Below are 26,571 nucleotides of genomic sequence, written 5' to 3'. Positions count from 1 at the left end.
TGCCGTGTAAAAAACAACAAACAAACAAAAAAAAACCTTTAGTAATAAAGTGGAACTATTATCAAACATGTACATACCCTATAATACAGTAGTTTAAGAACTTTTTATTTTTTTTGTATTTACATATTTATTATTGTTAAATATTTTCTTTTTTCTTTTCTATGTAATAAAGATTTCTAAGACCTTGGTGGTGTTTGAGCATAGTGTGCATTCATCATTCAAATACTTGTACTTTCCTCCCCACCAATAACATGCTGGGAGCCACTGAGCAAGTCACAGATTCTACTTGGCTGTCAATCTTGCATGCTATCTGCATTTTAATTTACTTTATTATTGTAGTATTACAGTCACACAGTTGTTAAGTTAATTTACATAAAGCATTTTATCTTAAAGGGATAGTATAGTGCTAGGATCAGGGTCTGGTAGACAGCTACTAGAGGCTGTCTTAGTCCTGCAATGTAAGCATTGCAGTTTCTCTATAAAGGCAAAGATTTACATTGCATTAATGAAGGAAGCACTTGTAGAGGCCGTCTGAGTGACTGTCACTAGAGGTGTTACCAGGCAGCAATGTAAACACCGCCTTTTGTTTGAAAAGTCAGTGTTTACATTGAAAAGCATGCAGGGACAAGATATAGACGTCAGAACTACTGTATGAAGCTGTAGTGGTTCTGGTGACATTAGTGTCCCTTTAAGAATTGCATTTTTAACGTTGAAAAACCTGTCTCCTCACATTTTTAGTTGGCTCCTAGATTATAAGAAAATTTGTCACGCCCTGAGCTAGGGTATCAATGTATCCAGGGTATAATCCTGGTTAATCTCATAGTGTAGCACCTGTACTCATTAGCGCAGGATTCTCATCAGGCTGGAGAAGCTGTAGGAGGACTGGCACTGGATGGGTGCTGGGGGGTCACGGCCCTTATACATGTTTTCTATTTCATAGCTATAGGGAATAGCTGAATACGGTCTCAGAACAGAGGAATCTGCAATGTAATGAGATAACGCCTTGCCTGTGCGCAATAACTATGCACAAGTGGAATTTGTAATGTATCAAGTAAAGGACAAGCCCTTGCAAGTCTCTCTATGAAAGCCATAGAGCATGATTCATCCCAGTGGCTCATTGCTTCTGAGGTTTTATGGAGAATTACATGTTTAAGAGGCTGTGAAAAAGAAAGCCTTTCTTTTAAAGTGATCATTCTAAAGGGTCAGTTCCTACAATCCATGTTCGTTCTAGCATTTCCAATGGGATTTCTGATTTGCATAAATGCTAGGGAGAGAGTTTGGGGGAGGTGGGAGGGTTTGTTTTGTGTTTTTAAACAATTTTTACAATATCGCATATTAACTACTAAACTGCTGCTGTAATAATCTGGAATTTGAAATAGCACTGCATTCTTTAACAAGGTTATTCTCTAATGTGTGAATTTCAATTGTAAAGGAACATACGGATATAAATACATATTTGCTACATAAAATATGCAGTTAAACATACATTTACTATGGACTCCTAATGGCACCCTAATCTTAAAGGAACGCTATAGTGTTAGGAGTACAAACATGTATTCCTGATACTATAGTTAGTTACCTGTTCAATGTTTAGGTCCCCGGCCCCCCTCCAAGTGCTGCGCCAATCAGGATCTCCTCATACAGCGCTACAGAATTTGCTGGCGCTATATAAATAATAATAGAAATGCATTGAATCAATGCATTTCTATCTAGAACGTTCAGTGTCTCCATGCAGAGTGTGGACACGTGAACATAGGTGAAATCGTAAGCACCTCTAGTGGCTGTCTAAGTGACTACACCTAGAGGTGTTTCTAGGCAGCAATGTTAACACTGCCTTTTCTCTGAAACATATCTTGAACATGTCATTTTGATGGTTCAGTTTTAAAATACACACATATGTAAGTGCATACACACGCAACCCTATTTAATATACCAAGGGATCTATTTGCACCACCAAAAGAATCATGGTAGTCAATACATTGACTTGCTGTTTTGGCATAGGTCATGGAAGTGTGGTCAGTTTACTAGAAGACATGACTTGTGGAAGCATGGTTAAAACATTACTTCAAATTAATAAAGGCACTACATTTAATGTCTTACCCGGTTCCAAATTTTAATTCCACAGTACGGCTTGCCAGAGAGAATAGATCTCTCTGTACCATCACACTAAATCACAGATAAGCTGTGCCTGGGGCTCTAACCATTGTATTGAAAGAACACTTGAAAAGGTACATTTGAAAATAAGAAAACCTGGAATTTAATTACAAAATGCAGCCACACCACTTTGTGTCTACCTAGTATATAGCACTGGTTCGATTACAATATTAAGATTATTATTTTTTTTAAATTGGCATACTGATTCACAAACTGATAACCGAGAAACTTAAAGGGAAACTGTCACTTTGTAAGTTTTTTGTAATATTGTTTACTTATCCTTATATTTAACAAATGTAATTGTGAGTGGTGAGAATGTTAAATTACATGTAGAAATCTACACCTATTTTGCCCGTCTCCATCTTAGTCATTTTTACAATCTCTGTACTTTGCACCTGGGAGTCGGCATAGAGAACAACACACAAAAAGGAAATACTGTTTCTATGCAGTGTTTGTCCTGGCTTTGTCTTGTCTTAACTGGATTATGATGTCATTTGCTGAATCTTTATTTAAAAGAAAACAAAACCTCTCATAAAAAAAAAAGAAAAGATTGAGGCACGTTTTATAGGTGATTTTCAGTGTTTTATTCAATGGTGTAAATTCCGCAGGAATGACCGTTCCCCTTAAACTTAATTAGAATTTCCTGCAATGCTTTGTGCTGTGCAGGGAAATAAAAAGACCAGGTCTCTCATAAGAAATGTCTAAAACCGTCTTCATGTATGAAGCACCTCATTACAGTACTCACATCTGTGTTCTCTGTTTTGGCCACATTCCATGTTACCATGTTAGCAGTTACTAGGCCTGTTGTGCAAAACATTTGTTAAATATTACAAGGAGATTTGCAGAACTCTGAAGTGTTAATCCCCTACCTACCTACCAAACTATTTACTAGATAGATTCAGCTCTTTATAATGTTTACAGTGGTTTTATTTATATATATCTGTGTTAAACATAAGTTTGCTGTGGACAGTGAGACTAGTATTTCATGGGAGTTTGACAAGCCAGTTTAAAAATGTTTGTGTTCCTCAACCCATCATGCTGGCCATTAGCCAGCGTTATCAGTAAAAAAAAAAAAAAAAATTGCTGTACTACTCCTACCTTATCACTGAAGTATCCATTAGCTGGATATAGGAGGACCTATTCCTGTCCCTGCACAACATTTTGTGATAACAATGATTAATTGAGTGGATGTCATAGGCCGCCTGCTGCAGTATGTGCAGCCACTTCCACACTGACTTCATACAAAGCTCACAAAAGTCAATAAGGGATGGATATTGAATAGAATGATGGATAAGGCTCATTTTAAAATTGTATGGTTCTCCTGTGTATAACCAATGAAAGGTAAACAGCAGTTTATGCAAATACTGTTCTGTGCTCGCTGTGAGTACATGTAAGCATTGGTTACCCTAATTATTCTTGTTCTTATACCCCACAAGTGGTCTAGTCCATAGCCTTTGTCACTTATAACGTGTTTGGGTCTTTGTTCTGTATAACGGAGTACTCCTGGTCAGTAGATGCCTTAATTGTATTTAAGCAGGAAAAGGTAAATTTTAGTCTATTACAAGTGATGTGTTTTCTTATTCTACAGTAGTCATTTTATCACCCTCTGAAGGACTGAATGTACCCTTCTTCAAAATGGACCTTCACCTTTGAGATACTGGAACCCACTCCATTGGGCTTTCTTACTGGTTTATGATTGATTGCCCTACATATAGCTTTTATCTTCAATTCTGAGTGCAGAATAATAACTGGATTCGGTCTCTCATTTTTGTTACAATGCATGCATAAAATATACCACCACATTCATTCTCTGTTTCCATCCTTCAGATTTTACACACAAGCTGCCTTTATTGCAGCTTTGAAATAGCACCAGAAATTTGGGTTTATCCCACAGTCTATTAGTGTTATCTTTTTTTTGCCTTTTATTTATTTTCTCAAATTAGTTTCAATTTGCTTTCTATTGCATAGCTAAAGTGCTCTATGAAGTCATGTATTCACTTCCAGTGGCTGTTCTTAATCACTCTAGTCTATGTATAAGTGTCCCACAAAATCATGTATACTTTGGAAACCTCATGATACAATTTCCCCTTATTGACCTGATGCAACTACCTCGCTGTATGCTGTGAAAAAAGGCAAAACCTAGCCTTTTCATCAAAATCCATGATCAGTAAATTATGCAAGAATGCGTATACTGACAGTTAGATTTGCTGTGACAGCATAATAGCAAAAAAGTGTGTGTGTGTGTATCTCGGTCTACCTAATCATCAATTTACTACTTTGAATTCATACTCCTGTTTACCTCTTGATTGCAAGGATGAACAGTGGATTAGTTTATTAAGAATACTAGGACTTCTTGCTTATAGGACCTGATTGTGTGTGTGTGTGTCTCTCTCTCAAAAGGGGCTAAAGCTGCACTCACGTTATTCCATAAAACTTTAATTTATTAGGTATGCATTAAAAGATCAGATCGACGTTTCAGTCCTGCATCTATGATTTTCCTCAGGATCAAACACAAACTACATATACAATCAAATATATAGGTGAAAAATAGACTCACCCAGGTGATGTACATCGCTGGCGGCGTTCTACTGGGTCCCGGGCATGTACGCATGCAAGCTCCGCTCCCAAAACTTAACGTGGTGCCGTAGGTGCCATATTGCGGTCAGCGTGTCACCATAGCAATGCAGTATAGACAGTGGGCGCTGCCATGGTGATGGCTAAGCGTTCAAGGAAATAAAGAAAAGAATAGATTACCCCTTAATAAAAACAACCCGTGATATCAGATAGAAACCTGATGCCATAAATGGATAGAAATCTAGTAATAAAGTGCTAAAAAGGATGAAAGTGCGTATGGAGATTGAAACATTAACATATTAAAGTGACATGCAGAGTATTGTCATGGGCCATGAAAATGCTTGTGATAAGCTAATAAAAAACAACTGATATGTGTAGGAAGTTGATTCAAACATGATACCATTTTCTCTCCTTTTTCTTCAGTGCCCTTCCATAGAATCAGCAGGTCATCAATGTACCGAAAGTATCCCTGGATGTTGTGACCATACTTAGAAAAAATATGTTGCTCTTCATATACATACATACATATATGTATTGGCATACATTGGTGCCATTGCAGCACCCATCGGGGTACCTGCTACTTGGAGATACCACTTGTTCTCAAATCTGAAGTAGTTATTCTAAAGAGTCAAAGTTAAAAGCTCCAGGATAAACTCAATAGAGGGGGCCTTTATATTTCGTAGAGTGTGTTGAGTCAAGTTGTGTAAGTACCGATATTAAGGATTGTGTAATTATTTTTTATTCCAAAAAATTAGGGTCCATTCGACTGGCCTGTAGGTACAGAACATTGGGCCATTCGACTAGCCTATAGGGACAGAACCTCTGACAAACCGGTAGCAAAACATTTTTTACAATTGGGCCACCCGTTATCACTTAAGTGTGTTGGCATTGACCATATACCACAACTGAAAAGAGGCGTTTTGGATTCATGAACTTTGCACTGTATCCCCAAAAGGCCTTAACGAATCAATTCCATATTATTCTCTCTTGTGAAAATTATTATTAATTTGATGCGTATATATATCTTGCAATTAATACTCGTTTTTAGTTTTTAAATGGAGAAGGGATATGACTAAGATTTTCTAAGTGGTTAGAATTGTGTATTAGTTTGGTATATGGAGTACAGAGTACTAACAGGGTTACCCCCTGTACTTTATGATTAATATCTAGTTATTTATGTAAGAACTCTGTAATATACCAATTTATTTACTATTTATTTGAGAGTATAAGAAACACACTAACCGCAAGTTCCAGTGCCCTTTACAGATGTTGTTTTAAAATACATGGAATACATATTGTTTAATCACTTCAAATATCGCAAGCATTTTGTATCAACAAAATGGCAATTTTAAAATATATATATATTTTATATATATAGCCTTTATTAGCTTATCACAAGCACTTTCATGTTCCATGACAATACTCTGCATGTCACTTTAATATGTTAACATTTCAATCTCCATATGCACTTTCATCCTTTTTAGCACTTTATTACTATATTTCTATCCATTTCTGGCACCAGGTTTCTATCCGATATCACGGATCGTTTTTATTAAGGGGTAATCTATTCTTTTCTTTATTTCCTTGAACGCTTAGCCGTCACCATGGCAGCGGCATCGTCTATACTGCGTTGCGATGGTGATGCGCTCATCGCAATATGGCACCTACGGCACCATGTTAGTTTTGGGGGCGGAGCTTGTATTCGCCCGGGACTCAGTAGAACGCCGCCAGTTATGCACATCATCTGGGTGTCTATTTTTCACTTATTTTTTACCTATATATTTGATTGTATAATGTATTTTGTTTGATCCTGAGTAAACTCCTAAATGCAGGACTGAAACCTCGATCTGTTCTTTTAATGCATACCTAATTGATGTTTTATGGAAGACCGCGAGTGTAGCCTTTTCCCCTTTTCAGCCCTGGCTGGCACCCAGCATTTACAACCCTTTAGCCTGTGTGCAAGGACTTTTTGCTTTATATATGTATATATGTTCCATAGTTATATATGTATATATGTTCCATAGTTAGTAATTCTACTGTGTGAATGTCGGTAAATGACAAACAAAATATAATGGTGACTGAATCATAAGTCCTGCTTAAACAACATAAAGCAGTAGTACTAATTTTATACAAAATTATCCTGGATCCAAATAGGCTTGTCAGTCTGTCATATTCTTTTCCGGATAAAAGACTAATGTACCCAAATACAGTGCTATGAATCTAAACAATGAAATGTGTAGGAGTCACCGTGATGAGACCTCAGCTATGAGAAGCACAATGTAGATGTTTTTTGTAGTGAGGGGGTGGATAGGTAGAGAACACACTATAAATAGCTCTGCATAGAGCTGGACAAATCAGTCATTAATCCCCTTGTTTCTATAAGAGACCTCTAATTTACTAGAGGTATAATTACCATCTTGTCACAAATGTCACAACTCGCATTCATGCAAGTTATAGCTGTTTGCGTAAAGCATTTGTGAATTTATTTTCCATTATTTGTGATTTGTCTTGATTTTGATGTGTGCTAATCTACATTCTGTTTAGTTTTTTTTAGATAGGATTTTTGTTTGTTCCCTTGATAAGATGTCATGGGGCTGATAAACCCAGTTGTCTTTAGCTCTCAGTGGGATTACATCCATTGACACTATTATATATCCCTATACAGCTATTTATTAAATAGTGAATTCATGGCGGTGGTTGAAAATGATATATCGTTCTTTTCCTCCCACCTAAGCTATTGCACAATTTTTATGATTGGTAATGCAGCTCAACTCACTGTTTAGTCACTCGTTGTATTTGTGCGTATATGAGTCATTATATTGTATATGTTCATGAGTAGTTTGTGGTATCGTGTATGATACCTACGAATGTGGGCTGTGTATGGGGGCTGCTTGTGGAATTGTGTGTGGATGGAAATGTCACATAGTGTGTTTGGTGGTGTGTGTATGTGTGGGGCTGTTTGGGGTATTGAATGAGAGAGCCTGCATGTGGAGTTGTGTGCATGTATGTGGATTGTTAGTGGTGTTGCGTTTGTGTGGGTTATGTGTACGTTTGTGTGTGGGCTGTTCATATTATTTGTATGAGGGAAGGGTTAATCTGCAGCTATGTGTATATCTAGTAGTGTGGGTGGCTTCCCTGTGTTCCAGCGTGGACCATGCTGGCCAGGTACAGGTCAAGGATAGGAGTTGCAACAGCAGCTACGGGCTGCTCTACTACAGTGTGGACTCCCATTCACAAGGTTGGAATGAAGTGATCAGAGATCACTTCCTCTATGTGCTGAAATGCATAAATTGAGGAATGTCCTTCATCAACTTTTCGTATTCGCAGATATCTGAAGTGTCACTGGGACTCCTGATAGGCCAGACCCGGTTTGGCTCTAGCAGCCTTGAGTGCTGTGCAAAGACACCTCGAGTGCCGTGCGTGGCACATGTGCCATAGGTTGCCTACCCCTGGTCTATAGCATAATCCCTGCTGTGCATCCCACAGACTGGCTTAACCACCCCACCCCAGCCTAGTCTTGGTCTTGCTCAGGAACCTGTGGTAACTGCTGACCGTTCTGCACTTGATCTGCTGAAGAATCTGATCTGCAGTAAGTCCAAAAAATATTTCACAAGATTAGAGGTGTTGTTTACATATATTAAGTTTTGTAAATTTAATAAAATGTACTAGTCCATGTGGCATATTACCAAAATAACCTTTGTAACTTATTCTAGCCAGAAAAGTTATGTGTTCTTACCTTCCACACATCAGGCACGAAGTCCTGAGGAATTATTTTAGAACAATGAAAAATCTATATAACTGCATTTTAAACTATAATGCTGAACAGAGATCCTAATAGAAAGGTAGCTTGTCATTGTATAACATCTCACCCCACCCTATCACAATACAGGTTTTATGTAAACACTACTGATATTCATTTTTTGTATTTTCCAAAGGTTGGGTAATCATTGTTCGAACATTGCCCTTTATTGTTAAATTGCTAACCAGTTTCAGATTACTCTTTGCAGACGGTCTCCTGGGGCAGCCCATGTTCAGCCGCATTTCTAACACCCTAAGTTAAAAGGAAACCATTATCAATGAATAACCTTGGTTCTTTTATGGCATTTTATAAAAAGAAATAATAGTATTAAAACAATAGCAATGCTTTAAAAACATTATTAAAAAAATATACTTGCCATAACATGTAGCTGCACAGCTAAGATAGTTAGACTGCGTGCAGCTTTTGATAGGACTTGTCACTCCCAGGAAGAGTTTCCACCAATCAGGACCCTCTCATTATAGTCTATAAGGTGTGAAGTTGCCCAATTAAAGCCTGTCCGACATGTGCTTAGTTTCAGAGGTCTCTGCTTGCGACCGGTTCATGTGACAAGTTTCCAGTCTATTAAACAAAATTAACTATCCAAAGTAGAGTATGCATTGTTTGTTTTACACACAAATTTAGTATTTTCTAAAAGCGCTGCAGAATAAATTAGCGCTATATTAATGTCAATACTAATGATGATTACTTGCTCTAAGGCATTCACAAGGTTATATGGACGATGCACAAGGATGTTCACTAAAGAGTGTATTGTTGGGAATTCAAAGCAAAATAATTTTCTAGGGCAAAACTGCTGAACTGACAACTTAGTGTCATTTGGGAATGTTTCCAGTTCAGCAAAGCTGGCCTAAAATACGAAAATAAAATAAATAATATTTTCTACGTGATACCTGCATTGGCTAAAAAAGAAATATTTTTTTAGGCTTTCAGGACACTAAGGCCACTTCATCAGGCATCTGGGTGACCATTGCTTCTTGAAAGCTTGCAAAACATCCCATTTTCATCAGCCAATAAAGGGATTACTTACCGTATACAATTTATTTTGTATTATACGCTCTAAAACATGAAATACTCTTTGAATTCACTTCGAATTTTCATCAGTCCATACTTTAGCACTGATAGTAGTCCACAGAAATATTCCCATATATATGATTTAATTTGTATATAATTTTAAGTGTGTTATTGGAACCATAAATCCCTAGCATTATAACACATTATTTACAGGGTTATTCACTAAGATGAGAATTTTATAATTCAAGGGCAAAATAGCTGAACTGGAAAAATTCTCTAATTCAGTTATGCTTCCAGTATGCTGCTTTGGCCTTAAATTTGAAATATTACTTAGAATTCGCTTTAAATTCTCACTAAGTTTGGGAATTAACCCTTTTAGTGAATGTGTTAAAGTTTTTACTTCAAATACTTAAACAGCTCATTATGTTTTGTAGCAAAGTATAATGGTGATTGTGCATGTATCTCCTATATGGATAGGATGCTTCATGTATTCTTGTTTGATATATTCATGTGTAAATATGTATACACTAGTTACGGTATTTATTGTATTTAACAAACTAAAGCTGACCAGGGTTAATAATATGAGAGAGTGCTGGTCTATATCCAGTTTCTCGACCGGCGTGGATGCTCTGGGCATTTGATAGTTAATCTTGAGGCTGAGCTCAGTGCTATTTATTTATTAGGGATGAGTTGTTTAACATGCATAAATCATAATCCTTTTAAGCAGAATGTTTTTTCCAGTATCAGATAACTACTGGTATGTTGGTGTTTTGTCTGGTTATGTGTTTGTGTACAGGTAGCAATTTTTTTGTGTATATTGTGTTCTCTGGTGATGCTGTTAACTGCAGTAAGCACCATGTGCATGCCAAAAAAATAATAATACAAATTCAGTGGCACAAGGTTTAAATGTCCCATTAACATTTGTATCAGCAGCAACCTACAAGTCATCTCAATAGATCTTACAACCCCAGCCTTCACAGGCAGATGCTGTCCCCTGGTTGCTATGACAATGGCTGCCGGTAAAAAAAAAAAAAAGCCCAGCCCTAATCTATTTTTTTTCTTCCTTGGTTCCTTGGGCAGACCTATGCGGCTGCTTCACCTTACCCATTGTTGAATTTTGAGGATTACAGAGCGTGGGGAAAAGGACAAGAAATGTGATCCAAACATATGGAAGGCAGTGGCACCCTTCCTTCCTGCCTTCCTAGCTCTTATGTTTCCAGGGCAGCACAGAATATCACGAGTATATAACACAGCTGCTGCAGAGCAATATTTAGGGATTCTAGGAAATGGATAGCATAGGAGAGGGCATGTGGGACCGAGGGACTTTACAATAGGCGTGGAGGAAGTGTGAGCTGTGGGTTGTGTTTTTTTTTTGTGTGTGTGTTTGGCTGATTGCCTGAAGGTTTATCTGTCCCTGCTGCATTCCTCACTTATGCAGCCCTTTTTCAAAGCAAAGACCTGATGTCATTCAGAAAAATTTCTTGCCAAATGGAAAGAGAGAGAGGCTGCAAGCACAGTCTTGAAGAGACCAGGCAGGAACAGTTCCCTTCAGGCTCCCGAACGAGCAGCCCAGCCTTGGATTTAAGCAGCAATTCAAGCAATTTTATACAGCGCCAGTACAGAGTTTGCAGACAAGCCATGGATCTTGCCAGGAGATAAGTGTATATTATTTTCATCTGAATGTCATGTTAACCACCTTCAATCCTTCAAGCTCATTCAGTCCATGCCAGGCAGCATTTATTTGACCAACTTGATATTGTATATCCCTAATCTCCAGGAAAAAAAAGAAAATGAACTGCGGCTAATAGGTTACTTTGTGAATGATGGTGTGATGAATTTGGACTGGCAAATGACAGAGTAACTCTCACGTTTGGACAAGTTACTGGCAACCATTGGGGTTTTGGAGGATAAATGAAGTCACGGACTTGGGCCAATTAAATTTTTTTCTTTTATACATTACGTTTATAGAGGCTAGCAGTTCTGTTTGTAACTATACATGCTTAATTCATCACCAAACAAAACCGCATACCAATATTCTAGATAGCATTGTGAAAGTGATTTTAGAATTTTCTATTTTTGTGGAACTACGTGGATTATGGAGTACCTGGGAGACAAACTGACTGTAGCGCACACTCACATGAATCAATGGATGGGCACCATGCGAAGGTCCCTACAGGAGGCCCTTAGCTTGGTTACAACTGCAGTCACCCATGAGAGGACTAGTGTGGATAGTGGGGGAAGCAGGAATCCTTTCAAACGTACATCATCGTTCCGACACTTTGCTTCCCGGAGCCGTGAGTCATTTCGCAGGTTTTCAGTCCGCAGCCAGCAGAGGTTTTCTTCACTGAGGAAAAGACATGCAACTTCCGACCAGAGCGACCCTGTAAGCCATACTGTTCACTGGTATCTGCCCCTGGAAAGCATCCCCTTTCTAGTCCATGCGGATAGTCCATTTCTAGAAATGTTATGCAGATTTTCTGATGTGGCATGCAAGTCTGTTTTGGGGGCAAGGCATGATGGGAGTTGTAGTTTAAACAGTAATACGTTCTTATAAATAGAGAATTTGATAAAGGTATATAGATAGACCTTTCACATGTTAAAAAGGCTTTGGTTGCGATTACTATTTTATTGTAATGATGTCACCTGAAAGTTGGTTTTGAAACAATTTGCGCTTAAGCTTTTGGCATTATTGTAATTATTTTTAAATTTTAAATTGGTCTGAAAGCATTTTTATTGTTTGCAATGGGTTTCTGACTTTCAGCACATTATACCATTGTTTTTTTGGTTTTTTTTTAAAGATCCTTAGATAACATTATGTGCAGTTGTAATAACAGGCCTACCCACTAGGCCACCGCTTGCAAGTTTTGAACACTTTCATGCCTGAACACATTGCATTCTGGTCTTCACAGAGGCAGTATTTCCATGAAACGGTGCTCCATCTCTCTTTTACATCTCTCAAAGTCTCTGATGGCCCTGTCCCACTTTCCCATCTTGCTGTCCTCAATGATGTTCATATGCAACTGTCTGGGAACTGCCTAGATAGACAACTAACCATGACCCCGACTCAATTCTTTTGGATACACTTTCCAAATAACTTTAATACAGAAGTCATAATTTTTGTAAATGTCTCATTTGAATTTTTTTTCCAACATATTGTGATCATTTAAACAGTTTATCAAAAATAATTAGAGGCCCACATGTTTTAAATAAAATGTTTAAACATGAGTTTGTTCTTAGCTCCCCCTGGATAAGTCACCCAGGCTACCTAAACAAATCATTTAAAAAGAAAATGGAATAGCATATCAGAAGTGGGCATATGTTTAAGTTTATTTTGGTAATAATTTGTATATATATCAGTGTAGCAGCTCATTCAGTGGTTGCAATTAGGTTTATTATTTTGTTTAGTTTTTTAATATTCGACCAGAAATGGTTTATATTTCTCATTCTATTCACTGTATTTCAAGTTGTCAGTTCAATAAGAGGTTCCCTCTATATGCAGTCTTTCCTATCTGTTTGCTACTTTTTTTGCATAACACTTTATTACATTAAGGGACAACTATAGGGTCAGGAACACAATAGTTTATTACTGACCCTATAGTGTTAAAATCACCCATCCCCACTTAAATAGGGTGAAAACTCACTTTATTTCCAGCGCCATGCGGGTCTGCAGGTGCTGGCCCTGCCCCTGCCCCGGCTGACATCAGAATTGATGATCTCAGCCAATCCAATGTTTTCCTAAAGAAAAAGCATTGGATTAGCTGAGATTGCCAAGAGACGAGGGCAGGGCCAAATGCCGACCTGGCCAATTAGCATCTCCTCATAGAGATGCATTGAATCAATACATCCCTATGGGGAAAGTTCAGCATCGCCATTTGCAATTCTCTGTACTTGCCCTATTATGAAGATTTTTTTTATTTCTTTATTCTTAATGCTTAGTTAGAGTGATTTTGTTATCAATAACTTCTGAGGATGACAGGTTTACTTGTACGTAATCTATATATTGCACTGACAAAATCACAGATAAAAATGTATGTTAGATAGTGTTATTTACTGAAAGTCAACATTTTCTGCAGCATTATACAATGGACTCATGGGGCATACAAATATGTTCAACTCACAGGTTTGATCAGGGCCCTCACTACCTCAAGTCCCTTTAAGTTTAAAATCTACAATCAAAATGGAAATATTGATTAATCCTGCCCAAACATGATGTCCTGGAAGGGACATGGGGCTCCACACGAAGCTCACCCAGTTCCACACGCTTTGAAGCATTAGCCACAATTCTTCCAATTTGTGTGTGCACTAGGAATATGGCATACTGCCTAGCCCTTAAGATGTTGTTTGGGTTTACTACAGCTGCTACCGTTTCACAATATTTATGGAGGTTAAAGAGGCTCAGTCAGGGAGGGTGGAAATAAAAAAATAAAATAAATAAAGATCAGCTGATGAGAGGCCGTTTTAAAATAAGTGTAGTGAGATTTTTCCTTTATATGTTTTCTAGTGATTCTTCTAGCAGTTTGTGTAAGGAGAACTCTTATGTCCTGAAAAGGGAGACAGTCTTGTTTGAGCGTGAGCACTAAGTGATATGTAGTTTTTAATAGTCGATTGACACATATACATAAATAATTTGTAATAGTTTAGATATTGCATACTTCACAATTCCACAAAGTGTTCCTTATTCTGCTTTGTGGTATCCTATATGGTTGTTTGATTGTCTGTGTCATTCTGTGTATGCATATATGTACAGAAGATAATGCAGAGCAGTGGATTGTCTTATCATTGTGAATGCTACCTCAAGAGTCTTGAAGAAATCATAAACCACGAGATCGAACATATCTACTTCCCATGGGCAGCCTCATAGCATTTCACCATAAGGCATTTACAGACAGGCTTCTAACACAACATAAATCAGATATGTGATGTTACAGGGTTTAAAAACATAGACTTTGTCCTTTAATATATATTTAAATATCTATGAATTGCATTGGCATCAGCCACATCACTCAGGTATCTCCTGTAAATCTTGGTGAGACCAAGGATATGCAAGTCCCCATGTTCTACCTGGAATTGGGGTTCTGACTCACCCGTGCATTATTCTGTGTATATTGCAAGAACTAACTGCACATATGACATCACCATCCATGCATTACACAATTCTACAACATAATCTGCCCATTTGAATAAAGCAGAATAGATGTTGCAAAATGCACTGTCTAAATGTTTCTAGTCTTGTACTATGTGTATGTATACATATGCACATGTATCATTTATGTTGTAGTGCATATGTATGGCTCAGGAGGTGGTTTTATCAGTCCATACAGATATTTGAATAGCAATTGGACAAATACTTGTAAAAACATAGTATGCATGGATATATAACTTTTAATTAGTTGGGTAATAGCTTCTTGATCCAAGGAGAGATCTGACTGCCATTCTGGGGTCAAGAAGGAATTATTTTCCTAGTTTGTTGCAAAATTGGAAGTGCTTCAAACCTTTTTTTTTGCCTTCTTTTGGATCAAGGGCAAAAAAAGATGAAAAATACTGAGCTTTATGGATGCATGTCTCTTACCAGCCTACGTTAAATGTAGGCAGGAATTGGATAGCCCAACCACACTGTCATTTTCTACTACATCTGCCCACTTAATTACATGTGAGTTTGCAGATAAGGATTGTCAACTCTGTAATAGTGTCCCTTACTCCAGTTTCCTCTGCCCTGCTATGTGATGTCAGGCCCTGGAGCTCTGGGACAGATGCAAAATAGAGATTAGAGAATAGAGACGTGTTTAGCTACTTCATGTAGTAATACCTTCTCTAAAGTAAAATGTCTCAGTTATGTAGTGTTTGAGATCCCTGCTCCCTTTGATAGCGGATATGTTTAGAAACTTGCAACCTTACATTTATAATTTGAATACAGCTCTCATTCACTCAAATGGGTTTCTGCAGTGAGTTCATTTAGTTCATCATAACAGTTTACAGCCATTCACTTAGTTTTAGACTCCCAATGTTTTTCACCCTCGCCATTGCCATTCAGTGGAAGATAAATAAAAGCACAATATCAGTGCATTAGATGTGAACCCTGTTATAGCCGATCTTTTTACAGCTTCAGGTAAGTGGTTGGAGGGATTTTAAGACTTTCAGCGCCGAGGGATGGGGGGGATCTATTAACCCTATAGTGCCAGGTAAACAGCTTTGTTTTCCTGGCACTGTATAATCCTTTTAAGTTTTCACTTTTTGTGGCATAATTGAAAATGGCTGCAATTGGGTTTTGTGTCTGCTTTTGCATTAACATGTAATGTGTGGGATACGCATAAGGCTATCCTAGCTATAAGATGAGGCCAGGGACTAATGAAAGTATTTAGAAAATTGGGCAGATTAGATGTTCCAAATGGTTCTGATCTGCCGTCACATTCTATGTTTCTTTAATGAACGGGTTACAAACTATAAATGACTTTATTTTTATTTTTTTTCAACCTTGATTACTATGGAACTATGTAACGTGTTGTTATAGAGATAATTTATACAATTTGCATATCAAACTGATTCCTCTTGGATAAGATCAGTCTGGTATGATACAGGCCTACGTCCTTTCTGTAACACACATGTTGGCAGAAACCTGTCTGAGATATGAGCAGGGACTAACTGAAGGGCAATCAATTAAATTATTTGCTTGATTTCAATGTCAAGGTTTTGCTATATACAGGTTACCCTGTTCAACTTTTTGTATGTATAGGTGTGTGTGTTAAAATAGATATATAACCAAACAAGAGAAATCACTGTACAACATTGCACCGATGCACAGATTTGTAGGTACTCTGTCAGTGCAAATTTAAAGGGACACTATAGTCACCAGAACAACTATAGTTTATTGTAAAACAAGAGTCCCCAGAAGCCCCTTCAATCTGTGCTGATTTGTTTAATGAGGAATCATTAGCCTGAGCAACAATGTAGTAGCAGTGTATGAATTGGTATGGCTACAAGGAACTGTATAATCTATGCATGTGCCATTCCTACAGTAGGGGCCAGGCTGTGGATGGCCAGGGACCGTAATTCTTTGTTAAACTGATTGAAGATGATTTAACACTGAATAAAGAGTCCGTGTCGGGGGACTCCAGGCACTAAAACCAATTTAATGAGATTCCTACAGTATGCCTTTAAGAATAAAAACCTTGATAAACTGGTTTGCTTTTTTGTAAGTGGATTTGGGGAAGGGATTCCATGTGTAACACGTTTTACAGGCATTGCAGCTTTAAAATGCTGTAGCCTCTAGATAAGCTAAGCACAACAGAAGCTATTGTTAATGCATTTCCTCATTTGGTTTATTAATTAGCCTCTGTTACTTCTGCATTGTACCTGCTTCATAAAATCCACAGAGTACATAAACAGCCGACCTCTGAGCAGGAACAAACAAAGGAGAATGGAATCCCTGATGAGTTAATAGAAAATACCTTATCTGGTGCTACCCTGTGTATATCAAATTGGGGGGACTCCTAACTAACCCTGGTACATCAATTTATCAGAATTCAGTTTTCGAGCCACATTCCCAATGAAGCAAATGTGAATCTCACTCGGGGAAACTGAATTTGCAGATCTCTTCTACCTTAGAATGATCTAGGTTTACTAGAGTCACATTGTGCTCAGCCTGTTTAGGTTCATAAAGGTCTGAGTATGATGGATGACATAAACTATTTATTTCTCTTTTCAGATCTTCTCACCTTTAAAATTCAAAAGATGGAGCATTCACCATAGGAACAGTTTGTTTATTTTTTATAATTAGTTCTCCTACATGTTGGACTGCAAACGTTCCTGTTTGAGTTGTGTGGTGGAATATGTTGGAAATTTGTATATATAGATAGATATTGCCCCGCTACAGTCTGTAATTAATGCTGCCACCAGACTGATTTTCCTCTCTAGTCTGTCCTCACACACCTCACCCCTCTGTCAGTCCTTACATTGGCTTCCTGTATACTATAGGAGTCAATTTAAAGTGCTAACCCATACCTATGAAGCACTGAACAATTCAAGCCCCTCTTATATCTCTTCACAGATCCATAGGTATGCACCTTCTCCGTCTCTACGCTCTGCCCGTGACCTTCTCCTGTCCGCTGCTCGCACCTGTAAGGCCAACTCACGCTTGCAGGACTTCTCGCAGGCGGCTCCTTCCTATGGAACAGCCTGCCTACCGCCATCAGACTCTCCCCTAGTCCTCAATCGTTTAAGAAGTGCCTTAAAACCCATCTCTTTGGGAAAGTTTATGGCCTCCCAGAGTAACCTCTACCTCACATACCTGTCTCTTGCGCTCTCCTAAAGGGCAGCACTCTACTCTCTCCACCAGCTCTGCTTCACTCCCACCTTATTTGATTGCTATTTCCTGTCCTAGCGTGTCTTATACCCCACCTCCTATAGACTGTAAGCTCGTTTCAGCAGGGTCCTCTTCAACCTATCGTTCCTGTAAGTTTTCTTGTAATTGTCCTATTTATAGTTACATCCCCCTCTCATAATATTGTAAAGCGTTATGGAATCTGTTGGCGCTATATAAAATGGCAATAATAATCATAATAATATATCGATATTTACAAAGTGTAAATATACTGATATAGGGGGTTTGGATATTTACAAAATGTATATATACTGATCTAGGTTTACGTTTAATTTAATACATTGTGTTCTAACAGGTCTGGTCTATGGTCATAAAAATGGATTCTCTGTTTAAGAATTTTGATACCTGAGTGCTACTACCAGGGGACTCTGAAACCTCTTCCACAGGACCAGACTGTATTGATTATAGCTCAGGAGACCTTCTCTCCTGTAAAGAATAGACCATAGGTTTCCCCTCCCCACACATTAGACAAATATTTATACTCCACAGTGTTAACTCAGCTGGGGATAATGTCATTAAGTCCCCAGACAAACACAATTGACTACCTGCTGTGCCCTCATGGAGCACAGCACACATAATATACAGAACTACCTTTCCCTGGACTGTATCCCCCACTCAATATATATCTATGGAAATCTCATCACAGAGCACCCTGGCTGTCCAAATAGCGCTCTGATAAGAGAATCAGCGCCTCAGTTAAGTTACCGTAGTTTTACCAACGTGTTAGGATTTTCCGTTCCGCAAGGAGTTCCAAGCATACGGCGTCTTAGTCCCGGTCTCGCACATTGTGTTCCCGGACCCCTGGGGGAGGGAGTGCACTCAAGTCCCAGGTATCCTCTGATGCTTTTAGGGTATTACCTGGTCAGGCCCTCGATGTGTAAAAGCTAGTCCAGAAGAAGAGTCCAGGGCCCCCATACACCTCCCCACAGTGGCAATAGTCCATTTTAGGACCAATCCTATAGTCCGTGGGCAGGAGGCTGGCCCTCACAAGCCTCTCCAAAAGGCTGTGGCACAGGAGCTTCCGTCACGCTGATATTGATACCTGTTCTGTATATTAACAATTCTTTAGCTTATCAAAGGTACTTAACATTTTTTTAGAGTTCTATATTCTGGCATATATTCCAACCCCTTCACTTAATGTCAAAACACATATAAATGAACCCATCTGTTTCACAAATCCTGCTAACCTTTCAAACACTTTCTGGCTGTTTAAACAAACACTAACTGGTACTCTGGTTAATAATTTCTAGATGACAAACACATGGCCCACCCATTGTGATTTTGCCATAACAAACAGGCAATATATTTAGTGATATAGCACTTATTATTTAATCAGTGCTGTGCATGCAAGTTGGCACACACAATCATGCTTTTTGTACTTTAAAATGATTAGTCCTGCTTGCTGTGTGTAAAAGCTCTCAAAGTAGTTTTTTTTTTGGTGATTGTGAAAGGGACCTGCCACTGTATGATTGACAAACACGTTGCTACCGAGTGCTGTGTAATTGAAAAAAACAATGTTCCCAAAATGTGAAACCACCACTTCCCATTTCATCATTGCTTATGATCAGTAAAACAGGTCAATCAGAACGATTTCAGCTTATTTAAATGTATTTATATCACTGGGCAGGCAAGGTACCTTTTAGTAAGGAATATCAATGGTCAATTCCCAGAACTTTCCTAGAGGTATAGTAAGGCAATTGTGGACAATTTTTTATATATGTAGAACCAGGTGTTTTATTGTTAGATCTTTTTATTTGTCCAGAGTGACTGTCTTTGCAGATTAATTGTGTCCTTAAGTACTGCAGGCTGATGTTGAATCTCTCTCCGTTGACTCTCATTTTGTTTTTTGCATTTCAAGATCGACTGACTATTTTATTATATTATTTATTATTATTAGTTTGTTTTTTTGTTTTTCAGTCAATTGTATAGGTTTTTAAATGGTCAATTTACGAAAAATTGTTGACCTTTGAGGGTTTCTTAAAGGGTTACCCCAACCACTTTTGCTTTTAGAAGTGATCATGGTGGCAGCTGGCAGGTGTATGTCTGTGCAGTCTTTCTGTTTGATACACTGCACATACAGAGATATATTCACTTTTGTGCTGGGGTTAGATACACCCCTGGCACACGTGACTTGGGTAGCATGGAACTCTATCCCAGGCTGCCTAATAACAATTATATTTAAAAAAATAAAAAAAATAGAATTGTCATCAGCACACTGGTGACATATGTAGTGAGCTTCTCCCTTCCAGACACTTTTTAATTTCCCCCTACCTCCCTCCCTCCCTCCCTAACCAAACCCTCCCTCCCTCCCTCCCCACCCACCAACTCCCTCCCTCCCTCCCCACCCACCAACTCCCTCCCTCCCTCCCCACCCACCAACTCCCTCCCTCCCTCCCCACCCACCAACTCCCTCCCTCCCTCCCCACCCACCAACTCCCTCCCTCCCTCCCCACCCACCAACTCCCTCCCTCCCTCCCCACCCACCAACTCCCTCCCTCCCTCCCCACCCACCAACTCCCTCCCTCCCTCCCCACCCACCAACTCCCTCCCTCCCCACCCACTCCCTCCCTCCCTCCCTCCCCACCCACTCCCTCCCTCCCTCCCTCCCCACCCACTCCCTCCCTCCCTCCCCACCCACTCCCTCTCTCCCTCCCCAACCGCCAACTCTCTCCCCACTCACTTCCTCTCCCTCCCACTCACCACCCACCCACTCACTCCATCCTTACTCACCACCCACCCACTACCTCACTCCTCACTCACTCCCTCCTCACTCCCCCCTCACTCACTCACCACCTACCCGCTTTTTTGTGAGGGTGCTGAATGGCCATTTAACTTCAAGTTGCATAACCCTGCCTGGATATCTAACCATGTAGGTATTAATTTTTTATTTTCACACAGTCTGTGTTCCTTTAAGATGGTGGTTGCCCAAAAATATCAAAACCTTTTATGACATCTCCTCAACACCCCTATAAATATGTGCAGATAGATATCTGAAGATTTGGGTCATCAGAACCAGGCAAATGCATGTGTGTGTGTTGGAGTGGGGGGAATATTCTCCTATTTGTGAATATAGCTGTGCAGTTCAGTGACTCTTGGGTGCAAGGTTTAGTCGATTTGTGGGTGAGATGACTATATTTGTCAGCGATTCTGTAGCCTGTGAAATTTGACTTTGGGAACTCGAGTGAGACCTCAGAACATCAAAATTCAGAGCAATGTTGAGTAAAAAAAAACCCCCCCAAAAAACTATATCTTCTCACCCTAATGGAATTTTATAGATGGAGAACGTTATCGGATTTGACTGTATTTAGTATTTTGACTTAAAATAAAAAACCCAACAACAATAAATGTTAAAATGTTTCGAACACATGACTGTTCAATTGACAAAATAAGAAATACATAACACTAATGTTAGTGCAGAAGAAGTTAACACATATGCAGCATACATTCTAACTCTAGATAATGCTACACAATGTCACATCACAAGTGTGGAAGGAGCTCTGTGACTTTCGTCTACGTTCTATTTATAACGCTGCAAAGAGACACGGCAGCAGATATTTTTTCCTGTAATATTTTGCTGTGCTGCAGGGTCCAAGCTGCATCAGATACAGTTGTTCACATGCACTACCACACTTGTAAATCAGGCCAATAACAACAAAAGATTGATGCTGATCTCCAGTAGTCCACCTTGGCCTAGGTGTAAGGATCAAATCTATTCTACAGTCTATTGGAAGAAACGGGTTCTTCCAATGGCTGTATCCAGGGACGGATTAATGTAGGGGCTGATGGAGCTCCAGCTACAAGCCCATGGAATAGGCCCACTTAAAAAAAAAAAAAATAAAATAACAAAATTAAATATATATATATATATATATATATATATATATATATATATACACACACACACATATTCATTTTTTTCACACACTACTATTAGGTTTGCCACCTGACTGGTATTTTACCGGCACAGCCAGTATTTGAGGCTGCCTGGCCGTGCCGGTATTGAGGTAACACCAGCAATACAAATGCAGATATTTTTCTCCGTATAAACGGAGATTACTCTGCAATACCAGCACCAGCCAGTAGGGGTCACTGTGTGTGGAGAGAGGCAGGGATAGGAAGTTACAGCATATCCCTCCCTGCCTTTCTCTACTCACTAATCCACGGGGGAGCAGCTACACAGCACAGAAAGTTCAGACAGCAGCTCCCAGCCTGCAGAAACAGACTACAGCTCAGGGAAGTGAGGGATGAGGGGAAAGGCAGCAGGGAGACATGGGAGCACAGACAATAAGGGACACATGGGGACAGTGAGACACTAGGGGACACTGGGAGACCTGGTGACACTGAGACACTGTGAGACATGGGGACGCTGAGACGCATGGGGATGCTGTGAGACATAGGGTCATTGGGACACTGAGACACTAGGGACACAGTTTCCCCATGTCTCCCAGCCAGTGTCTCGGTGTCCCCAAATGTCTGTGTCCCCATGTCTCCCAGTGTCCCTAGTGTCCGTGTCCCCATGTCTCCCAGTGTCCCTATGTCTCCCAGCCAGTGTCCCTAGTGTCTGTCCACATGTCTGCCAGTCTGTGTCCCCAAATGTGTGTCCCAATGCCTATCAGCCAGTGTCCCTAGTGTCTCAGTATCCCCATGTCTCCCAGTGTCTGTGTCCCTAGTGTCTGTGTCCCCGTGTCTCCATGTCTGTATCCACAAGTGCCCCATGTCTCCCAGTGTCCCCAAGTGTCTCTCTATGCCCCCGGGTCTCTTTGTGCCCCCATGTCTCTCTGTGTCCCCATGTATCCTAGTGGCATGGGGACACACAGACACTAGGGGACTGGGCAACATAGGGACACTGATGTCAGGCTGGCCTTCCAATTCTTTGGACAGACATGCCCCCTTTTTGGGCATGTTCACCCCTTTTGGCAGTTCTGGTCACGTCAGTGGCCCACCCTTTTACCCCGCCCATTGACTTCCTGCTTCACTGGACACTGCTTTTAGGGGGTATGGATTCACTTGAAAGATGAACGCATAAATTAGAGAGAGATTAGCATAGAGTATGTGTTTTCTTATAGCTGCATCCTTTGAGTTTCCCACCAATACCATCTCCATCAGATACATGACGCTTGAGAGGTATGACTGTTTTAATGTTTTTGGTCGATAAGATTCTGTAATTAGGCCCCATCATAATTGTCAGCACCAGGCCCACTGGACTCTTAATCTGGCCCTGGCTGGCTCAGCATACTTATTTGTATACAATGGTACATGTCAAACTGAAATGGCTCTGTCTAACCATTTTTACATGCATCTACCTCTTTCTAAGGATATTTCTATTTCCTGCACGGATTGTGCTGCCAGAGAAAGAATGCATGTATAAGTACAGTGAAAACCGTAAAATCAAAACTATGCACACATTGACTGACTGTGTTTGGTTAATTAGGATTAACACAAATGATGCAGAAAAGTTCCCAGTTATTAAAGTTGCGTTTGGCTAATACCTCCACCGAGTAAATAGAAATGCTCATTAAAGCCGCACTCCCTTGAAAAATTAGTATTTCATCATGATAGAATCTTTATGAAGTACTCATGACTGTGTTGGAATTTCACTGAAATCCCAACTCAGTCAAGAGATATTCACTGTATTTCTCCTCCACCTGGCTTTCTTGACACAAGGTGGAGTCTCATTGTCAATCCCTGCAGCAGTCATCAGTGACGGCTGCAGGGAATTGGTTGTGTCTATGGAGAATCTTGTGGGATCCCCCATAGACCTCGATTCTGTACTCTTACAGTACAGCAGAGACGTCCATGCCAAGGACGACCACGCTGGACAGAGATGGTGGAGCCCTTGAGTGTTTTGCTTTTACATGACAGCAAATTCAACCTGCCTGATCACAGAAGTACTGATTAAGGTTTCAACTGAAATAAAAAAAAACAGTTCTAATTTAAAGCACCTGCTATACTATATGCCTAACTCATATGGATGTATATGATTGCAGCTGTGTCATTGTATAGGTACATGCTTTTGGGGGGGAAATAATAACCCCCACTGTTGTCTCTGGGTGCTGTTTTCTCCACTACATTCTGCTGAGCAGTCTTGTAGGTGAAAGCTGACTGCTCTATAAAGAGTCAAAGCTTTGATACGTGCAATGTGTGAGAGCGCTTGCCAGTTCTGGCACAGACCCTCCTCATAAGCAAACATAGAATGCTCACAATGTGTACTGGATGCTGTGTGCGTCATTTAGTAACAAACACAGTGACCCAGATGCATGAACGAGCTGCTCAAACATATTGACTCCAAGTCTATCTAAATGCACAAGCTCCAACTTCTCAATCAGTACTTTTACAATTAACTTTTATGGCTGCACCATTTTGTTCATATTGCCCAACTTATTATGGTTTGATAAGATTACTTTGTACATACATTTTATTATGATCCCAAAGTACAGTGACTCTAAAACCCAAAGAAAAAAAAAACTTACTTGTGCACTATTCTAAATCCCTATGCATATTTCGCTAGATGGAGGTTTTTAGTTCCACTCCAATGGCCATTAGATGTAAGCCCACCTGCTACGTCAAGGCAAACCCCAATTGTAGTACATACACTTAAACTATGGATACTTTACTACTGCTGCTATCTAGTCACTTTAAGGAGTAACCCTTTAAGAAGTTTCTCACCGGGGCAAAAAATCTTGGGAAACGTTGAGTGCAAAGCTCAAGTTGTGTGTATGTGTGAACATTTTTTATTTTCTTTAGTGACTTCATTGTGATTTGGTAGATTGATGGGACCTCATGGTGTTGCTCAGTGTTTAAATATTTACAAAGATTGTTTAGTTCGCATTCAACCTTATTGTGAACAGGTCTGTCAAATATTGATTGGACCCTGGGCAAGCATTTGCTTGAGCCCCCAGGACTCTGCCCCCACTCACAGGCATGCAATCACGCTATCCACGAGAATTGTGCAAGAATTGTTTGGGCCCTCTATTGCAAGGGTGGCCAAAAGGTAGATCCCATTGGTCGTGCAACTCCACAATGCTTTGACTGCTGGGACTCTACCATTTTTCCAATGCATAGTGTTTGCGTGTTTGACTGTAAGCATGTTTTTGTATGGAGTATGTTTGTGTAAATGCAAAGGAGTGTTTGTATGATGTGTTGGTGTTTGAATGCAAGCAGGCATATGTGTAGTGTTGGTTTTTGAATGACGGGGTGTGTTTATATATAACACTCAGGTGTGTGTAGTGTCGACGTTCTGATGCATGAGTGTGTTTGCATGCATATGTAGTGTTAAAGTTTGCAGGGGTGTATTTGTGTGTAGTGTTGGCATTTGAATGCTGATATGTAGCACATATACACTGCAACATATACACTGATACACACATACACGCACACTGATACATACAGACACACCGATACACAACCTGGCACACCTGCAGATCTACAGAAACACAGATACAATACTGACACACATGTAGATACACTCACTGACACACATGCAGTTACACAGATATATACACGGACTACATACAGGTACACTGACAACATACAGATGCACATACACACACTGATAAAATACAGATGCACATGCACACATTAAAAAGACACAAAGACAAATATACTGACAGACATACTGATGCATACATAGACACATATACTGACAGATTTGCTGATACATACAGACACCTACTGACGCATATATACACATATACTGACAGACATACTGACTCATATATACACACACACACTGACAGGCACAAATACTCACACACACAATTTACACTTTTAATGCCACCCTCCAGTTCCCTACCTTTTGGGTACAGGAGGATGGCTACCTTGGGGTCCAGTATTCTGGGTGTGGCTATTGGGAGTTAGACTCCTGCACTCCTGGTCCATGCCCTTTCCTCACTACCTTCTCGCAGCTCTGTCTCTCTGGGAGGAAGTGACCGTCCATCACCAACTCCCATGCTGCTGATGTGAAAGTGGCCCTGTTGTGCTGTTAAAGGGCCACAGCACCCGACCGGGCACCTGCTGACAAATGCCCATCGAGTGGCCCAAAGTCCATGGGCCACCTGATGGGACCCCTTAGTGTGTGGACCCAGTGCCCACAACAATTTCTTTTAGGATCAGCGATTCCCTGATTGTGAACCTTGTCCTACATTTTTTAAGTTTCCATGAATTCTGTTGAAATGAGCAGTTGTAGGGTTGTTTATGGTTGTGACCATATGATATGAGATGACAGTCTGTATAGTTGCCAACATTGGAAAAAAATTTCCAGAGACACTTTGCAGCACAACTATCGATTACTACTTTGAAAATGTTCCACACCCACTGCTGCAAAGGTTCGCCCACTATGTCCAACCCACATAATTAATCTCTGCCTACTTATCATAGTGCAGATTACAGGGTCTACTCCAAGCATGTCAAACTCAAAATCTAGCATGGGCCAAATAAACAAGGTTTAAGTTTACGTGGGCCGCAAAAAAAACAAAACAAAACCACACTTTTTTATAGAAACGTAGGTTTATTTTGAAAAGTAGAGTATAAAAAAAAAAAAATCACCCCCTCCACTAAATCTGTCCCCCTCTACTAAATCTGTCCCCCTCTACTAAATCTCAGTCCCCCCTCTACTAAATCTCAGTCCCCCCTCTACTAA

At 39.8% G+C, this 26,571-nt stretch overlaps 1 protein-coding gene across 3 annotated transcripts in view; it reads left to right on the top strand.

The window, feature by feature from the left end:
• KIAA1671 (KIAA1671 ortholog) overlaps positions 1–26,571 on the top strand; it is a 177,851-nt gene that overhangs the window by 107,707 nt on the left and 43,573 nt on the right. Inside the window, exon 1 of one of the 3 annotated variants that reach the window (XM_063454648.1) lies at positions 10,964–11,939. The exons of the other annotated variants lie outside the window; for them this stretch is intronic. Coding sequence (XP_063310718.1) covers positions 11,652–11,939 — 288 coding nt within the window. The 5' untranslated portion in view covers positions 10,964–11,651. Of the gene's footprint in view, positions 1–10,963; positions 11,940–26,571 lie in introns of those variants that run through there. 3 annotated transcript variants of the gene reach the window in all.

Source organism: Pelobates fuscus, chromosome 5 (assembly GCF_036172605.1).
Source record: "Pelobates fuscus isolate aPelFus1 chromosome 5, aPelFus1.pri, whole genome shotgun sequence".
NCBI lineage: Eukaryota > Metazoa > Chordata > Amphibia > Anura > Pelobatidae > Pelobates > Pelobates fuscus.
The sequence above is the reverse complement of the archived record's forward strand: the minus strand, read 5'-3'. Positions and strand labels throughout refer to the sequence as shown.